Consider the following 14,301-nt stretch of genomic DNA (forward strand, 5'->3'; position numbering starts at 1 on the left):
GGTAGGTCCAATGACATCACAGGGTCCTTGTAAGAGGGAGGTAGGAGGTCATCACGTTGAGGTATCCTGTTACAACAGCCAAAGGAAACTCTCCTTATAGGCGAAAGCCCACTTCACTAGAGACTCAAGAATGGCTACATTTTCTCAAAAGTCAAGAAATATTTTGGGGTCCAAACCAAACTTAAAAATATCTCCTTCCCTCCTGGACACCATACGTCTCTGGCCTTGAAGCAACCCACCCATTCAGAGTCTGCACCCAACTCAACACCCGTGCCTCCACCCACCACGAATGCTCCCAAACTGTTTTGTTTTGTGGTGAAACAAAAATGACGCCGGGCCTTTGTAAACCAACATGAACGCCGCGTGCTGCACAAAGCACTGGGATAGGACGGGTGCTCGTGAGCAGCTGCACTCTTCCAGCGAAGCGTGAATGTAAGGAAGTTTAGGACTGCCATCTCTGTAGCAGGTGCCAAACACTGAGTAGCTCAAAGACAGACTGTAAGTTGTTGGTACCATAAGAAATTCTGTGATTCGGGCGGGGTGGGGGGGGGGGGAGAGGAGTGGGGCGTAACTCTCTGCCACAATAAACCACACTCACTCACAATATAGGTCCTCTCTGATTTTAGATGTTATCTGTGGACGGTAATGAGTGTATTTATTCTTTTTATATATATATATTTTATTGATTTTTTACAGAGAGGAAGAGAGAGGGATAGAGAGTTAGAAACATCGATGAGAGAGAAATATCGATCAGCTGCCTCCTGCACACCCCCCACTGGATATGTGCCCGCAACCAAGGTACATGCCCTTGACCGGAATCGAACCTGGGACCTTTGAGTCCGCAGGCCGACGCTCTATCCACTGAGCCAAACCGGTTTCGGCGAGTGTATTTATTCTTTACCTCCCAGGGATGAGACGGAGTGTATCCCTGCCCGTGGTGGACAGAGCAGCCTTTGCTTATTTTCCTGTCCTTTTCTCACTGTTTATCCGACTGTAAGATCATGTTCGGAGAGAACGTGGTTAGGTGTTTGCAGAGCTGCATCCCTACCAGAGGGGAAGGTTTTAAATGTTCCAAAAAATAAAAATACCTTTTACCAATTAGGATGTTATTCAGACTAAAAAAGGAAAAGTAAGGACATTCTGACACACGCTGCAACAGGGATGAGCCTTGTAGACATTACGCTGAGTAAAACAAGCTGCCACAAAAGGACAAATGCTGCGTCATTCCTTTCACACTGATTCTAGAGCATTCAAAATCATGGGGCCAGGGTCCCAGCTTTCCACGACGAAGAGAGCTCTGGTGATGGACGGCGGTGATGATTGCACGACGTTATGAATATATTGAACACCACTGAACGGTACACTTAAAAATGGTAAAGATGATAATTTCATGTGTATTTCACCATAATTAAAAACATAGGGAGGCCGAAACCGGTTTGGCTCAGTGGATAGAGCGTCGGCCTGCGGACTGAAAGGTCCCAGGTTCGATTCCGGTCAAGGGCATGTACCTTGGTTGCGGGCACATCCCCAGTGGGGGGTGTGCAAGAGGCAGCTGGTCGATGTTTCTCTCTCATCGATGTTTCTAACTCTCTATCCTCTCTCTTCCTCACTGTAATAAATCAATAAAATATATTAAAAAAAAAAACATAGGGAGAAACCATAACACACTTTCCAGAATGGTGGCATGTCCTGAGCAACCAAACACTGTGGAGAAATCTCTGGCTTTGAAGATGGAGGAAGGGGCCTCGAGCCAAGGAATGCAGGCGCCTTGAGAAGCTGGAAAAGGCAAGGAGATGGGTTCTCCCCTAGAGCTTGCAGAAGGAACCGCCCTGCCCACACCTTAAATTTGGACTTCTAGCCTGCAGAACTCTGAGACAGTACACTGCTGTTGTGTTAGGCCCACCGTTTGTGGTTGCTACGGGCTAAATTGTGTCACCCGCCCCGATTCATCTGTTGAAGCCTTAACCTCCAATATGTCTGTATTGGAGATGGGACTTTTAGAAGCTAATTAAGGTTGACCGAGGTCATAAAGGTGGGGTCATGATTCAATAGGATTGGTGGCTTTATAAGAGGAAGAGAGAGAGGAAAGGCCCTGTGAGAAGGTGCCACCTGCAAGCCACGGAGAGAGGTCTCACCAGACCCCAGCAGTGTTGGCACCTCGACCTTGGACTTCCAGCCTCAGAACTATGGGAAAGTATATTTCTGATGTTTAACCCCTCAGTTTGGGGTCATTTGTTATAGGGGCCCCAGGACACTGATACATCGGGACTCTGTTGCCTGGGAACTACGGGTGGCCATGAGTGTGGAGAGACAGAGGACACCACCTGGGGTGAGGCAGCATGGGGCTGAGAGAGGGCTGGGTGGATGACATCAGTCGGGGGGCGGGGGCGGGGGGGGGGCGGGCTTGCTCGGCCCCGTGAGGCTGCCATGACCCGCTGCGAGTCCTGTGAGATACTCCGGGTCCCGGATATCCATTCACTCTCTTTGAAGTGATTTTCATTGCAGCTGAAAAGTACATTGACTGAAACAATGATCTCTGTCTTTCTTTTTAATTTCAGGGGTTGCATATGATCAGACCATGAGACTTGGGAAACAATACTTCCTCTTTTTAAAGTCAGTTCAGCCCATTGACTTGGACGTAATGAATTTAGGGTCTGGTGCCCTCTTTCGTGGCCTGGAAGGATGAACGGACCTTCCGGTTCATCAGGGGTTGAAGTGGGCGGTAATTGTTCACCATCGTCTTCTCTTCTTCACCAAGTGCAGTGAACAGGAGCGTGCGAAACGCGGCCAGCTGGAACAGAGATCCACCAGAGTTACCGGGGTGCAGGGACAGTGAACAGCTCCCAGGTGTCCCTCGGGCCTTGTGTAGTCCCCTCCCACAGTGGATCAGGGGTGGCCCTGTGTGGCCAATACAACATGGCAGAGGTGGCTCCTGAGCTATGTCGGGAAAGGCATTGCAGCTCCCGCCGGGGTCTCTTGGGTCACTTGCTCTGGGGACGCCAGCTGCCATGTTGTGAGGACACTGAAACAGCCCCATGGAGAGGCCCATGTGGTGTGTATTCTGCTTGTGTGAGCCACTTTGGGCATGAATCCTCCAGCCCCAGGCAAGCTTTCAGAAAACTGCAGCCCCAGCTGACACCTGACTGCAACTCCCTCCGAGATCCTGGGCAGAGACACCCCAAATTCTGACCCACAGTAACTCTGAGAGATAATAAGTGTTTTTAAAAAAATCACTAAGTTTTGGAGCTATTTGTTGCGCAGCAATAGAGATCTAATGCATATAATGTACATGCTAAAGTAATCTTTGATTTACTTTTCATTCAAGGAACTAAAAGATTATTTTTTTATGGATCATCTCATTTGTTCTCAGAATATACTTACGAGCTCTGTGAAAATAACTCACATGTTTAATTAATACAGAAGTGACATTTTATCTCTATAGTGACCACTTAATGAGCAAGAAAGATCTGTGTGGTTGATGAAGCGCCCTCTGGAGTTCTGTAGGGCGTGGTGCACACAGTCTCCCAGGCATTCAAGCTCACTGCACGTTTTTTGTTGTTGTTGTTTGTTTGTTTGTTTTTTACTTTCTCAGAAATGCAGCCTTTATCCTCTCCTCCACTTGGCAATCTCCTTCCCACTGCCCCCGGGGTGCACACACACCTCCCCACTTCCCCCCGGCCAGGGTAAGGGGCTTCTGCTCTGTATTTTTGAATAACACTCAACTATGTTTTCATTTCCCCGCAGACAGCAGTTTGCAGAGACTGATATCATTGCTTTTGCACCACCCTCTCCCTTTCTACTTCTCTCCCACCCTCTCCTGCTACAAACCTGACCCAGAATGGGTACTTACTACATGTCAGTTGAGTGACAGAGGGGCTTGGTGGCAAGGATCATTCTTCCACCAAGGCCGTCTGATGTCTGCAATAGTTCTGGTTTGGGGATAGGATGGGGTGATCTGCAGTCTGCATCTCAAAGTTCAGACTCACAAGGCAAAGGGCATCATTCCGTGGCTTTTAAATAAGAGAGTATTTTCAGACGTGCGAGTCTGGGAGTACCTCTAAGAGCGCATCTAGAGCCCTCAGAAAAAGGACAGCTGAACCAGAGCTGATGAATACTGCTGAGATTGATCAGAGATGTCTGCCCGAGGCAGCAGTGGCACAGTGACACCATGCTTGCTGTGTAGTTGCAATCCCTGAATCTAAATTGCCCTCAACAGACGGACTTTCTCCTGATTCTAGATTTCCAAAGAAAAAGATAATGCAACTTAATATATATCCTACCTAATAAAAGGGTAATATGCCAATTGACCGCACCTTCGCTACACCCAAGCCACGCCCACCAGCCCAAGCCATGCCCACCAGCCAATCAGGGCGAGTATGCACATAAATCCAACTAAGATGGCTACAGCCACAGAGAGCAAGGTTTCCCAGGCAACAGAGGAAGCCAAGCTTTCCACATGCCTTTGCCAGGCCTAAGCCTCCACTCAAGATACAAAGTTTCAATTATAGAAGGTAAACAAATTCAAACAGAATGGCGGCAGCCACGGAGCTGGAGAGACCAGGCCAGGGTTGCCAGCGGCAACGGAGGAAGCAAACCTTTCCGCACACCCTGGCCGGGCCCAGGCCTCCACTTAAGGCTACAAAGTTTCAATTATAGAAGGTGAATTAACCCAAACAGAAATGGCTGCCAGCCGTGGAGCATGCAGGAGGCTTGGCTCCTCTCTAGGCTACAAAGTTTCAATTGTAGAAGGTAAATAAATTCCAGATACCAGGGCATCTGCTTGGGTCACCAGGGGGCGTGGCCGGCCTGCAAACCACCACAGGCCCCTTGCTCAGGCTGCCCCACGCCCCAAGGGAACCCCCACCCTGATCCAGGACACCCTTCAGGGCAAACCAGCTGGCCCCCACTCCTGCACCAGGCCTCTATCCTATCTAATAAAAGAGTAATATGTAGATTGACCATCACTCCAACACACAATATGGCTTCCCCCATGTGGGATCGGGCCTAAACGGGCAGTCGGACATCCCTCTCACAATCCAGGACTACTGGCTCCCAACTGCTCGCCTGCCTGCCTTCCTGATTGCCACCCCCTAACCACTCCCCTGCCAGCCTGATTGATGCCTAACTGTTCCCCTGCCAGCCTGATTGCCCCTAACTGCCCTCCCCTGCAGGCCTGGTCACCCCATGCAGCCTGCTGCTCAGTTGTTTGGTCGCCCCTCACTACCACCCCTGCTGGCCTGGTTGCCCCACGCAACATGCTGCTCAGTTGTTTGGTCGTCCCTCACTAACCCCACTGCTGACCTAGTCGCCCCACACAGCCTGTTTGTTCGTCCGTTCAGTTGCGATGGTCGCTTACACTTTTATTACATATATATATACTTATTTTACAACTATAGAAATTTAGGTAAGAAAAAGGAAGAAAATAAAAACCACTGCAGATCTATGACCCTGGGATAATGAGTAGTAACATTTTGGTGTGTATCTATGTGATAAACCGGGGTATTGTTCAGTAAATATTTGCTCCCTTTCTCTCTGCCCCACTGACTTTGGCCTTGCTATTGTGACTTGCTTTAGCTAACAAGATGGGAATGGGTGTGATGCCAGCAGAAGCCTTAAGTATGCATGTGTCGTTTGGCTTGCCTTTTGCATTTTTGTCATTTACCATGAGAACCAGCCCTTGGTGGTCACTGGTCCAAGAAGCATGAGAGACACTGGGCCCAACCCAACCACTGACCACCTTTGGTGAAGCCCAGACGCCTACAACCTAAAATAGAGCCTCCCTAGCTGATCAATGATTCTCTCTCATCATTGATGTTTCTATCTCTCTCTCCCTCTCCCTTCCTCTCTGAAATCAATAAAAATATATTTAAAAATAAAATAAAATAGAGCCTCCCAAGCCAATCAATAAACCCGCAAGCAGAAAAAACACACACACAAATGTTTGTTATAAGCCACTGAGTTATGGGGAGGTTTGTTACACAGCATTATTGTATCAATAGCTGACTAATACAATCCTTCTGGAATTTTATCTCAGCATATATAGTTCTGTAGCTTACTGTTCTATCACCCACACAAGTGGAACAAACTAAAATGTTCTCTTCCTCTACCCTTTTCTCCCCCCACCCTGCTCCCACTCCATCTCTCTCGGTCTCTGTCTCTCTCACATACTAATATCTCAAGGTCAAAGAATTGTGATTTCAGGAACCTCTGTTCGGTGTCAACAAGCTTGTACTTCAATGTTAACCTTCTGGTGCAGGAACATCCAAAATGCACCAAAAAGTTAAACTCCATGATGCTCACTTACAATATCTTAGTGACACCGCCAAACAATTTCTTCAATACAGTCCCACTACACCCGCTGTGGGCACAGCTCACCTGGTTCGCGGACACTTCAATGGGCTTCTTCTGGATGATCCAGGTGACAGACTCGGTTAGTGGAGGAGTGGTGAGGGAGCCCGGGTAGGTCCAGTAATCCCGGCAGGTGGGCAGCAGGCAGGAGGGCTCGAAGGGGTCCATGGCCACCCGTGCCTCCTGAGAGACAGAGACCACAGGCTGCATCAGGAGGAGATGGGGGGTGCAGAGGCTCAGGGAGGAAGGCAGGGCTCTATCTTTCTCTCAGAGACGTGGCTTTGCATGGCTAGGAAGGAAGTGTGTTCCTCACCAAATGCTTATATATTTTTCTTTTAAAGTTATTTACTTTCCCATGCCCAGACTGTGAAAATATTATACTTTTAAAAATGTGGTAAAATAACATGCATAACATAAAATTTGCCATTTTAACCCCCCATTTTTGAGTTCTGTGGCAGTAAGTGCATCCACACTGTTGTGCAACCATCACCCCCATCCATCTCCAGGACTTCCTCATCTTTCCAAACTGGAACTCCTTCCTCATTAAACACTAACTGCCCATCCCCCTCCCCCAGTCCCTGGCCCCCACCATCCTACTTTCTGTCCCTATGAATCTGACTCCTCTAGGGACCGCACATGAGTGGAATAATCATGCACTAGTTGTCCTTTTGTTACTGGTTTATCTCACTCGGCAAAATGTCCTCAAGGTACACCCATGTTGTAGCATGTGTCAGGATTTCCTCCCTTTTTAAGACTGACTAGTACACCACACTGTGTTTATCCATTCGTTCGTCGGTGGATACTTGGAGAGCTTCCACTCCTTGGCTATTGTGAGTAATGTTGCTGGGAACATGAATGTACCAACATCACTTTAAGACCCGGCTTTCAATGACGGTGCATATATACCCAGAAATGGAAATGCCAGATCCTATGGGAATTCTAAGTTTAGTTTTGAGGAACTGTCACACTGTTTCCACAGTGGCTGCTCCTTAAGACAGCTGAACTTCTCTCTAAAGCAGCCGTCCCTGAGTGTCAGGGCCATGGTGATGACATACACTTAGGAGAATGCCCTGCGTTGAGCATATGCCAGAATTCCCCTTCTCACAGGGAACAGGCGGGATTGGTGGACATGGACAGCTGTTCTCGACCACTGTGTCCCCAGATTTCTGTGTTGCTCCCACAAGGGACTCCCATCAGCATGTCTGGCTTGGGAGCCCAGTGTTCAGAATTCACAGTTTGCTTGCTTTCTGTGCTTTATAAAAGGACTAGAGGCCTGGTGCACAAAATTTGTGCACTTGGGGGGGGGGGGGGGCGGGCCTCAGCCCGGCCTGTGCCCTCTCACAGTCTGGGAGCCCTTGGCTGTGTGCTGGTGCTTCACTCCTTTCCATGCCGGATGACATTCCATTGTGGGGTCTGCTTAATTCTTGAAGGAAACAGGTCACACAGGCTCGTGGGACAAAATGCAAAACGTGCCAGTGGATTTGTGGTGACAGATACGTCCCCCCTCCTGCTCCCCTTATCCCAGCCCCATAGGCTGCCGGACCCCTTTGGAGACTATTCCCTTGAATTTTTAGAATCACCCTTCGAGGGGTATGTTTATGTTATTGACGAAGAAAGTAAACAGATGTAAGTGACTCTCCCTAAACCACACAGTTAGGCAGTGGCCGAACCCAGGTGCTGGGAGGTGTGTCCCATCCCAACGCTGGGCTGCTTCCTCCCCGCTCGGGGCTGCAGGGTGGGGGTGAGGCAGCGGGTCCCACGGAGGAGCAGCTGGCGGGCCACCACCCACTGCCAGGTTCCTGCCAATGACAGTTTTGAGAGGACATCTATGCGTTTCTAGTGATGTCCTCGGGAGCTGTGTCCTGTCCCTCAGGCACATGAGGGTTCCGATACAGAAAGCTGTTCCCCCTCGGAGCCCCAAAGCGAGCTAAGGCCCCTTCTCTGTGTGTCTGTCAGCCCCGCTGGCTAGAGGATTGGCAGGGCGCACACGCGGGGCTTGCACCACCGTGCAGCACGAATCTCGACAAACCGGCTCCCGTTGATGGGCGCCCACGCGGAGGTCTCCCCCGTTCTCTTTTCTAACGTGCACATCCCACTTGGGAAAGAGGGAAGGCGGCTGACAAAGGAAGCTCCATTCGGTACAACATGGGAGAATACAATGGGGGAAAAGGCAAAACCATAGGGTTTGGAACAAATCAGTGGTCGCCCAGGCTTGGGGGCAGGGCCATGGCTGTGCGAGGGCCATAGGATGGGACATGCCGGGCGGGGCGCGGTTTTGTGTGGGCCTGGCTGGGTGACTCCACTAATGTGTCAACACCGATCGAATGTACACCACAGAGACGACTCCTAACACTGCAACGTTCAAAAAATCGGCCCAGAACCCAGGACAGAGTGCAGACTGTGACAAATGACTGACGGACGGAGCGCGGCTCCTGCTCACCAGGGCGGGGCCTTTCACCGCTAAGATTCTCTTATTTTTCAGGTGAGGAACCTGAGGCCCAGCGATGATCCTCAGGACCAGACTGAGCCCAGGCAGCGTCTCCTGTCACCGCACGTCAGACACCATTCCTCCCTGGTGGTTGGCCCAGGGACCCTGAGGTAGCTCATGTGAGTGTGTGTGTGTGTGTGTGTGTGTGTGTGTGTGTGAGTGTATGTGTCGGGGCGGGGTGCGGGGCGGGGGTGGGGGGGTGGGGGAGAGAAGGCTCCAGAGCCTTCCTTAGAAGGAAAACACCCCCCTGAGCAAACAGGACCTCCGAGCCAGCTGCTTTCTTTCCCACCGGGAGGCGGAGGCCACCCCATGCAGGAGGTGGATGCTGGTGGGGCAAACATCCCAGGTTTACTCTGGCCGGAGGCCAGCGAGGGAGAGGATGCTCCGAGCACCTTGCCCTTGTGGAGTTCCTGAGCTGGCAGCCATGGCGGCGGGGGGTGAGGAGGGTGATCTGGGCTCGGTCCCACGAGGCCCCCGCAGAGTCCACATCAAGGGGAAGGCACCACACAGATCAAAAGGCCCCCGTGAGCCAGCCAAGGAAGGGCTGACCCCGGCCTTCCTGTGGGCCGCGCTCACCATTGTTAGGACAGGTGGGAGCCCCATCCGTCCGAGGACCACGTTCAAGGGCCGCAGCGACCCCTTCCCTCTCAGGATGCTTTTGTTTGGTACCGAACAAATAAACGGCATTTCTGTGGAATTTCCACTTCTCCATCAAAGTCCTCTCTCAGCCGATGTTGGAGAAAAGCGACATGGTTGGTGGCCTTGTTATCTTTCGGAGCCGTGCTTAACGCGACAAGGTGTTCAAGAGGAGCCGAGCCAAGCTGCGCTCTGCCTCCCACGCGTGGTGGGTGGTGGGGTTTTCCCTCTCCCCGTGGTCTCCATGCTCTCAGGGAGGGGGTGGTCCTGTGTCCCCCCCAGGAGTGTGCCAGGGGGCACTTGGGTGGGCACTCTTAAAGGCTAATAGTCAGGCATTTATGTCCGTCAGTTTTAAAACAAACGTTATCATTAGTGGATGTCATTGCTTGGGGCAGGACCAGTGCCGGGGGGACAAGGCAGACATCTTCAAGATGCTGCCGGAATGACTGAATTTCTGGGGAAACTCAAATGGAGTCCAGCACCCCATTTATACCGAGAAGGCAGGGGCCCCGGAACAGCGGTGTCACAGTGACAGCCGAGCGTGGGCCAGCGCGCGCCACACAACCGGAGTCAGCCCCCGCGCACTCCGTTTCAGGATGGGACTCAGACCCCCCGGGCACACGCACCAGCTGGCTTTCTTCCCCTGGCAAACCAGTCAGTGCTCTGAACAGCCTTGCTTCTCCGCGGCCGCCGACTTCGATGTGTGTGGCTTACCTTATGCTTTATTTCCGGCAAGACGTCCACCAGCTTCTGCAGTGCCTCGTGGTGGGACCCCAGCTGCACAGCACAGACACCACATGTTCATTCGAAAAGGCCGGGGGCGGGGCGACCAGCACGCCTCCTTCTACGGAGACTGTTCAAACAGCAGCCCCGTTACCGCACACCACTTCTCCATCAGGAGGGCGAGGCCCTAGCGAGGGGTTACCTTTAAGAACACGCCTATCACAGCCAAGCCATTCTCTCCCATCACAGCTTCCTTGTAGTTTTGGTATTTCACAGCGTTCCAGTGAACTAAATGCAGCTGAAACACAGGAGACAGAGACCTTGTGCCCATCACGATGCAGCGAGAAATGAAACAGTTGCGCCCCTGCTGTGTGGCAGACCTATGTGTCCATTCAACGGTTTGAATGAATTCAGCCTGAGCAGCCGGTGTAAGGAACGTGGGCGCCACCAGCATGCCTGGAGCCCCAAGTGGCTGATCGAATCACAGACCCTAAGGGCCTTGGCGGTTTTGGTGGGAGAGAAAGAGGCTCGTTTTGACTTTATAAAATAGAAATGGGGATTGGAGAGAGTGGGTTATTTTGCTATTTTTCCTATTTTTTTTCAGATATCCTTGAAAGTGTTTGCCAGATCAAATGCGGGACTCCCAGTAAAGTTTGAATTTCACATAAACAACACATAATTTTAATGCCCCCAAGATGGCATTTTTCTCTCCATTTGTCGTCCTCACTTGAACTTTCTCTTGTCCTTATTTCACACCCTTCCTTCTGGCATCAGGATTGGCCAGATGATAAGGATTTAAATCAGGGCCAGGGGATGGGCTTGGGGAACAGGTTTACCTGGGTCACTGGCCAACAGGAGGCAGAGCCAGCACCCCTGGGCTGGCTCGGGGGTTCTCTGCGATGAGAGCACGTGGTGCTGCCCACGCCGGGTTTGGCTCGGAACCTGGACGGGGCCTGGGTGTCCTTACAGATTTCCTTCGGCAGGAATGAGCCGCGGTGAGGTCTTTCTGAATGGAGACCCAAACCCCGAGGCTGCAAGCCCTCCCCAGGTGCTGCTGGATGCCAGAGCCCTGGGTCCTCTGCGGGGTGCGGGGTCCACGTGTGCTCCAGGTGGCACCTCACTCCCAAGTCCCAGTGTTCCCAGCCATGTGCACTGGGGACAACGAGGGTGGCGAGGCCTCTTCCTGCTTCTCTGTAGCTTACCTGGAACCCCCTGCCTGCTGTCTTATTGCAACTGCCAGAAATAGAGACAGCTGGCCACGGCCCTGACTGCAGCTGCCTGCCTTCACAGACGCCACCTCTGGAGCTGGCTCTGCCCTCCACACCCCCACCGGAAATAGCACTCGGCACCAGGCGTCTGAGCATGGCCAGGAGGGATCTGACTCAGAGAGAGCCCCTGGTGGGTCCCACCGCCGATCTCGCCTCTATGCTAATAGCTTACAACAAGCTCCTCTGCTAAAATATCTGTTCATTCAAAACCGTGGTGTGGATACACAGTTTGTGTGGTCCAATGAACGGGAGCATGTTGCAAGCGGCTGCTCTTTCACCTTCGTCACATCTGTAAACATGTGTGTAATCATATCAGTAGATGTAATTCCCTATTTATAAGCTGTCCCCAGAGGTCACGTCTGGGTGTGTGACTACAGGTCATTTATATTTTGGGGCTTGGCTGGACTCTAGTTGGATTTTAACTACAGTATGACTCCCATAACAATGGCAACAGAAAGTTGAAACAAAAACAGCTCATAACTTGAAATGCATCCGAAAGGCAGGTGGCTGGTGGGTGGGTAAAGGGATGGGCGGGTGGACAGACGTGTGATAGAGAGAATATGGCAAAATGTTCATCTTAGGATCTGAGTGGCAGACTCACCGGTTCTTGCTGTATGGTTCTTTCAACTTTTTGGTATGTTGGAAAATTTTCATAATAAAATATTGGGGGAAATCTATACATTACCACTTATCACCCCACCATAACTACAAAACCCGATTCCTAGCATTAACCTCTGCTCATTTTTCCCCCGACTCCCTTTTTCTTTTTTTTTTTTTAATGTTTCAGAGGTCACTTTGTTTTAGGACAGTGGTCGGCAAACTCATTAGTCAACAGAGCCAAATATCAACAGTACAACGATTGACATTTCTTTTGAGAGCCAAATTTTTTAAACTTAAACTTCTTCTAACGCCACTTCTTCAAAATAGACTGGCCCAGGCCGTGGTATTTTGTGGAAGAGCCACAACACTCAAGGGGCCAAAGAGCCGCATGTGGCTCGCGAGCCGCAGTTTGCCGACCACGGTTTTAGGATGATCCCTATTGTAAAGATTTTCAGATTCTTGATGGTGGCCTCAACCCCTGAAGGACAGGAAGGGGCGAGTCTGAAATCGAGCACCAGCAAGCTCAGGGCTGAGTGAGAGGCTCAGAGCACATTCTGTCCTTGAATCCCAGCTGCCCGGTTTTGGCAAGTTACCCAACCACTTAGAACTTCTTCTGCTAAATGAAGGTGCTAAGAACACCCTCCCTTTAGGACGGTTGTGTGACTGAACGGGTGGGGTGTCCGACTGTTCTGGTTGGAGCACAAAGAGACCCACATCCCAGGAAACTCTCCGTTTCTGGGCCACTGGGATGGTTGGCCACCCCACGACGGAGCCCGGCATGTAGAACGCGTCCACATGTGCGCTGCTCGGACATCTACCCACCTCTGCCGGGTACACGTGGTCCTCCACCGTGTGCTCCGAGCCCCACTCGTTCACTGCTCCCCAGTGGAAGTGGAACTGCTTCAGGCGGTAGTGGTTTTCCAAGGGGCCACCGCTGATTCCTGGAAAATGAAACCAGTGGAGCTTGCGTGTTAGTGTGTCTATTTGTTGGATTGTGGTATTGCTGTGACACTGTCTACGCTGAAGCCACATGATTTCACTTTCGACTGATGTCTTGCTGAAATGGCAAACTGGAAGGTGGGCCCCGTGTCCCACTTACCTGGCCCCAGGCAGGCCCACATCACGCTCATAGTAATGATGCAGATTCCAGTGCTGCCACCAGGTGGCGGTAGGGGCCTCAACCTCTCCCCGCAGCAATAAAGCAGAGAAAGACCATTTCTGAGATGTATGCCTGTCCTATAAGATTCCCAGACTTCCTTATTTAAGAAAAAAAAATATGTCTCTTGGATGAAAAAAAAAAGGCTTAAATCCCATCACCACATAATTTCGTAAACTAATATGTTAAGAGCAAGATTTTAAAACAAATTCTGAGCTACAGCATGCTACCTTCTCCACCAGCTCTGGTCTTGATGCAGCTCTAGCTCAGTCTAGTCCCACTATATGACCAGGTTTTACAGGCACACTCCTTTCTAAGTCACTCTAAATGCCTGGCGGAGCCTCCCCAAGAGCTGTTAGCCTGATGCCCTCGGGCTCAGACCTGAGCATCCGCCAAGGAGGAGTCTGGCTCTCAACTGCGGGCCTGTGGGCGCCATCCAGGGGTTCAGGGTTAGGGCAGGGACTCTGCATTTTAACTGTCTCCTGGGTGGCTCCGATGCACATGGCTTGGCCTGCCGCTCGCTGCACTTTGCTAATAGATTTCCATGAACAACCGCTACAGATGCAGTGGTAACTGTTGGACATCCCACTTTGGATTGAAGTGAGCTTGTGCTACTGGGGTGGCTGGGACCAGTCTGGAAGACATGGCAGAATGGTGGAGTGAATTCCAGGAGCCTTGCTGGCATCAGCCCCTCTACATGTCAAACACTACCGGCTAGTGGTGTTTTCTGTTGGGTCTTTACCATAAAAAGTATCTGTAGCAGGAAACACTGAACTATAAACAAGAAAACAGGCTCAGCTCATAATCCTGCTCCCAATCAAGTTGTAAAGCTTCCTGCCATCTTTCTTGACTCAAAATGAGGGTGTTGGTCAAGGTCATTAGGGTCTCATCCAGTCGTAAAGTTCTATGGTTCATGAGGTAATCTTCTATTCTCCTTAACACCACATACACACACACACACACACACACACACACACACACACACACACACACACATTACATCCCTGCTTTTAAAAACAGGCAGAAATACCTCTTTCTCACCAAGTATACAAGAACATTTTATCCCTGGCCAGGCGGCTCAG

The 14,301-nt window shown here is 50.9% G+C and overlaps 1 protein-coding gene across 1 annotated transcript in view; it reads right to left on the minus strand.

Moving 5' to 3' along the window:
- Positions 1-2,647: 2,647 nt before the first annotated feature.
- CA5A (carbonic anhydrase 5A) overlaps positions 2,648-14,301 on the minus strand; it is a gene marked incomplete at both ends in the record, with an annotated part of 31,896 nt that continues 20,242 nt past the window's right edge. The window contains 5 exons of the mRNA XM_079759764.1: positions 2,648-2,791; positions 6,376-6,531; positions 10,187-10,249; positions 10,398-10,493; positions 12,886-13,004. Of these exons, the coding sequence (XP_079615890.1) occupies positions 2,648-2,791; positions 6,376-6,531; positions 10,187-10,249; positions 10,398-10,493; positions 12,886-13,004 (578 nt within the window). The remainder of the gene's footprint in view (positions 2,792-6,375; positions 6,532-10,186; positions 10,250-10,397; positions 10,494-12,885; positions 13,005-14,301) is intronic.

This window comes from Cnephaeus nilssonii (genome assembly GCF_951640355.1).
Source record: "Cnephaeus nilssonii genome assembly, chromosome: 20".
Lineage (NCBI taxonomy): Eukaryota > Metazoa > Chordata > Mammalia > Chiroptera > Vespertilionidae > Cnephaeus > Cnephaeus nilssonii.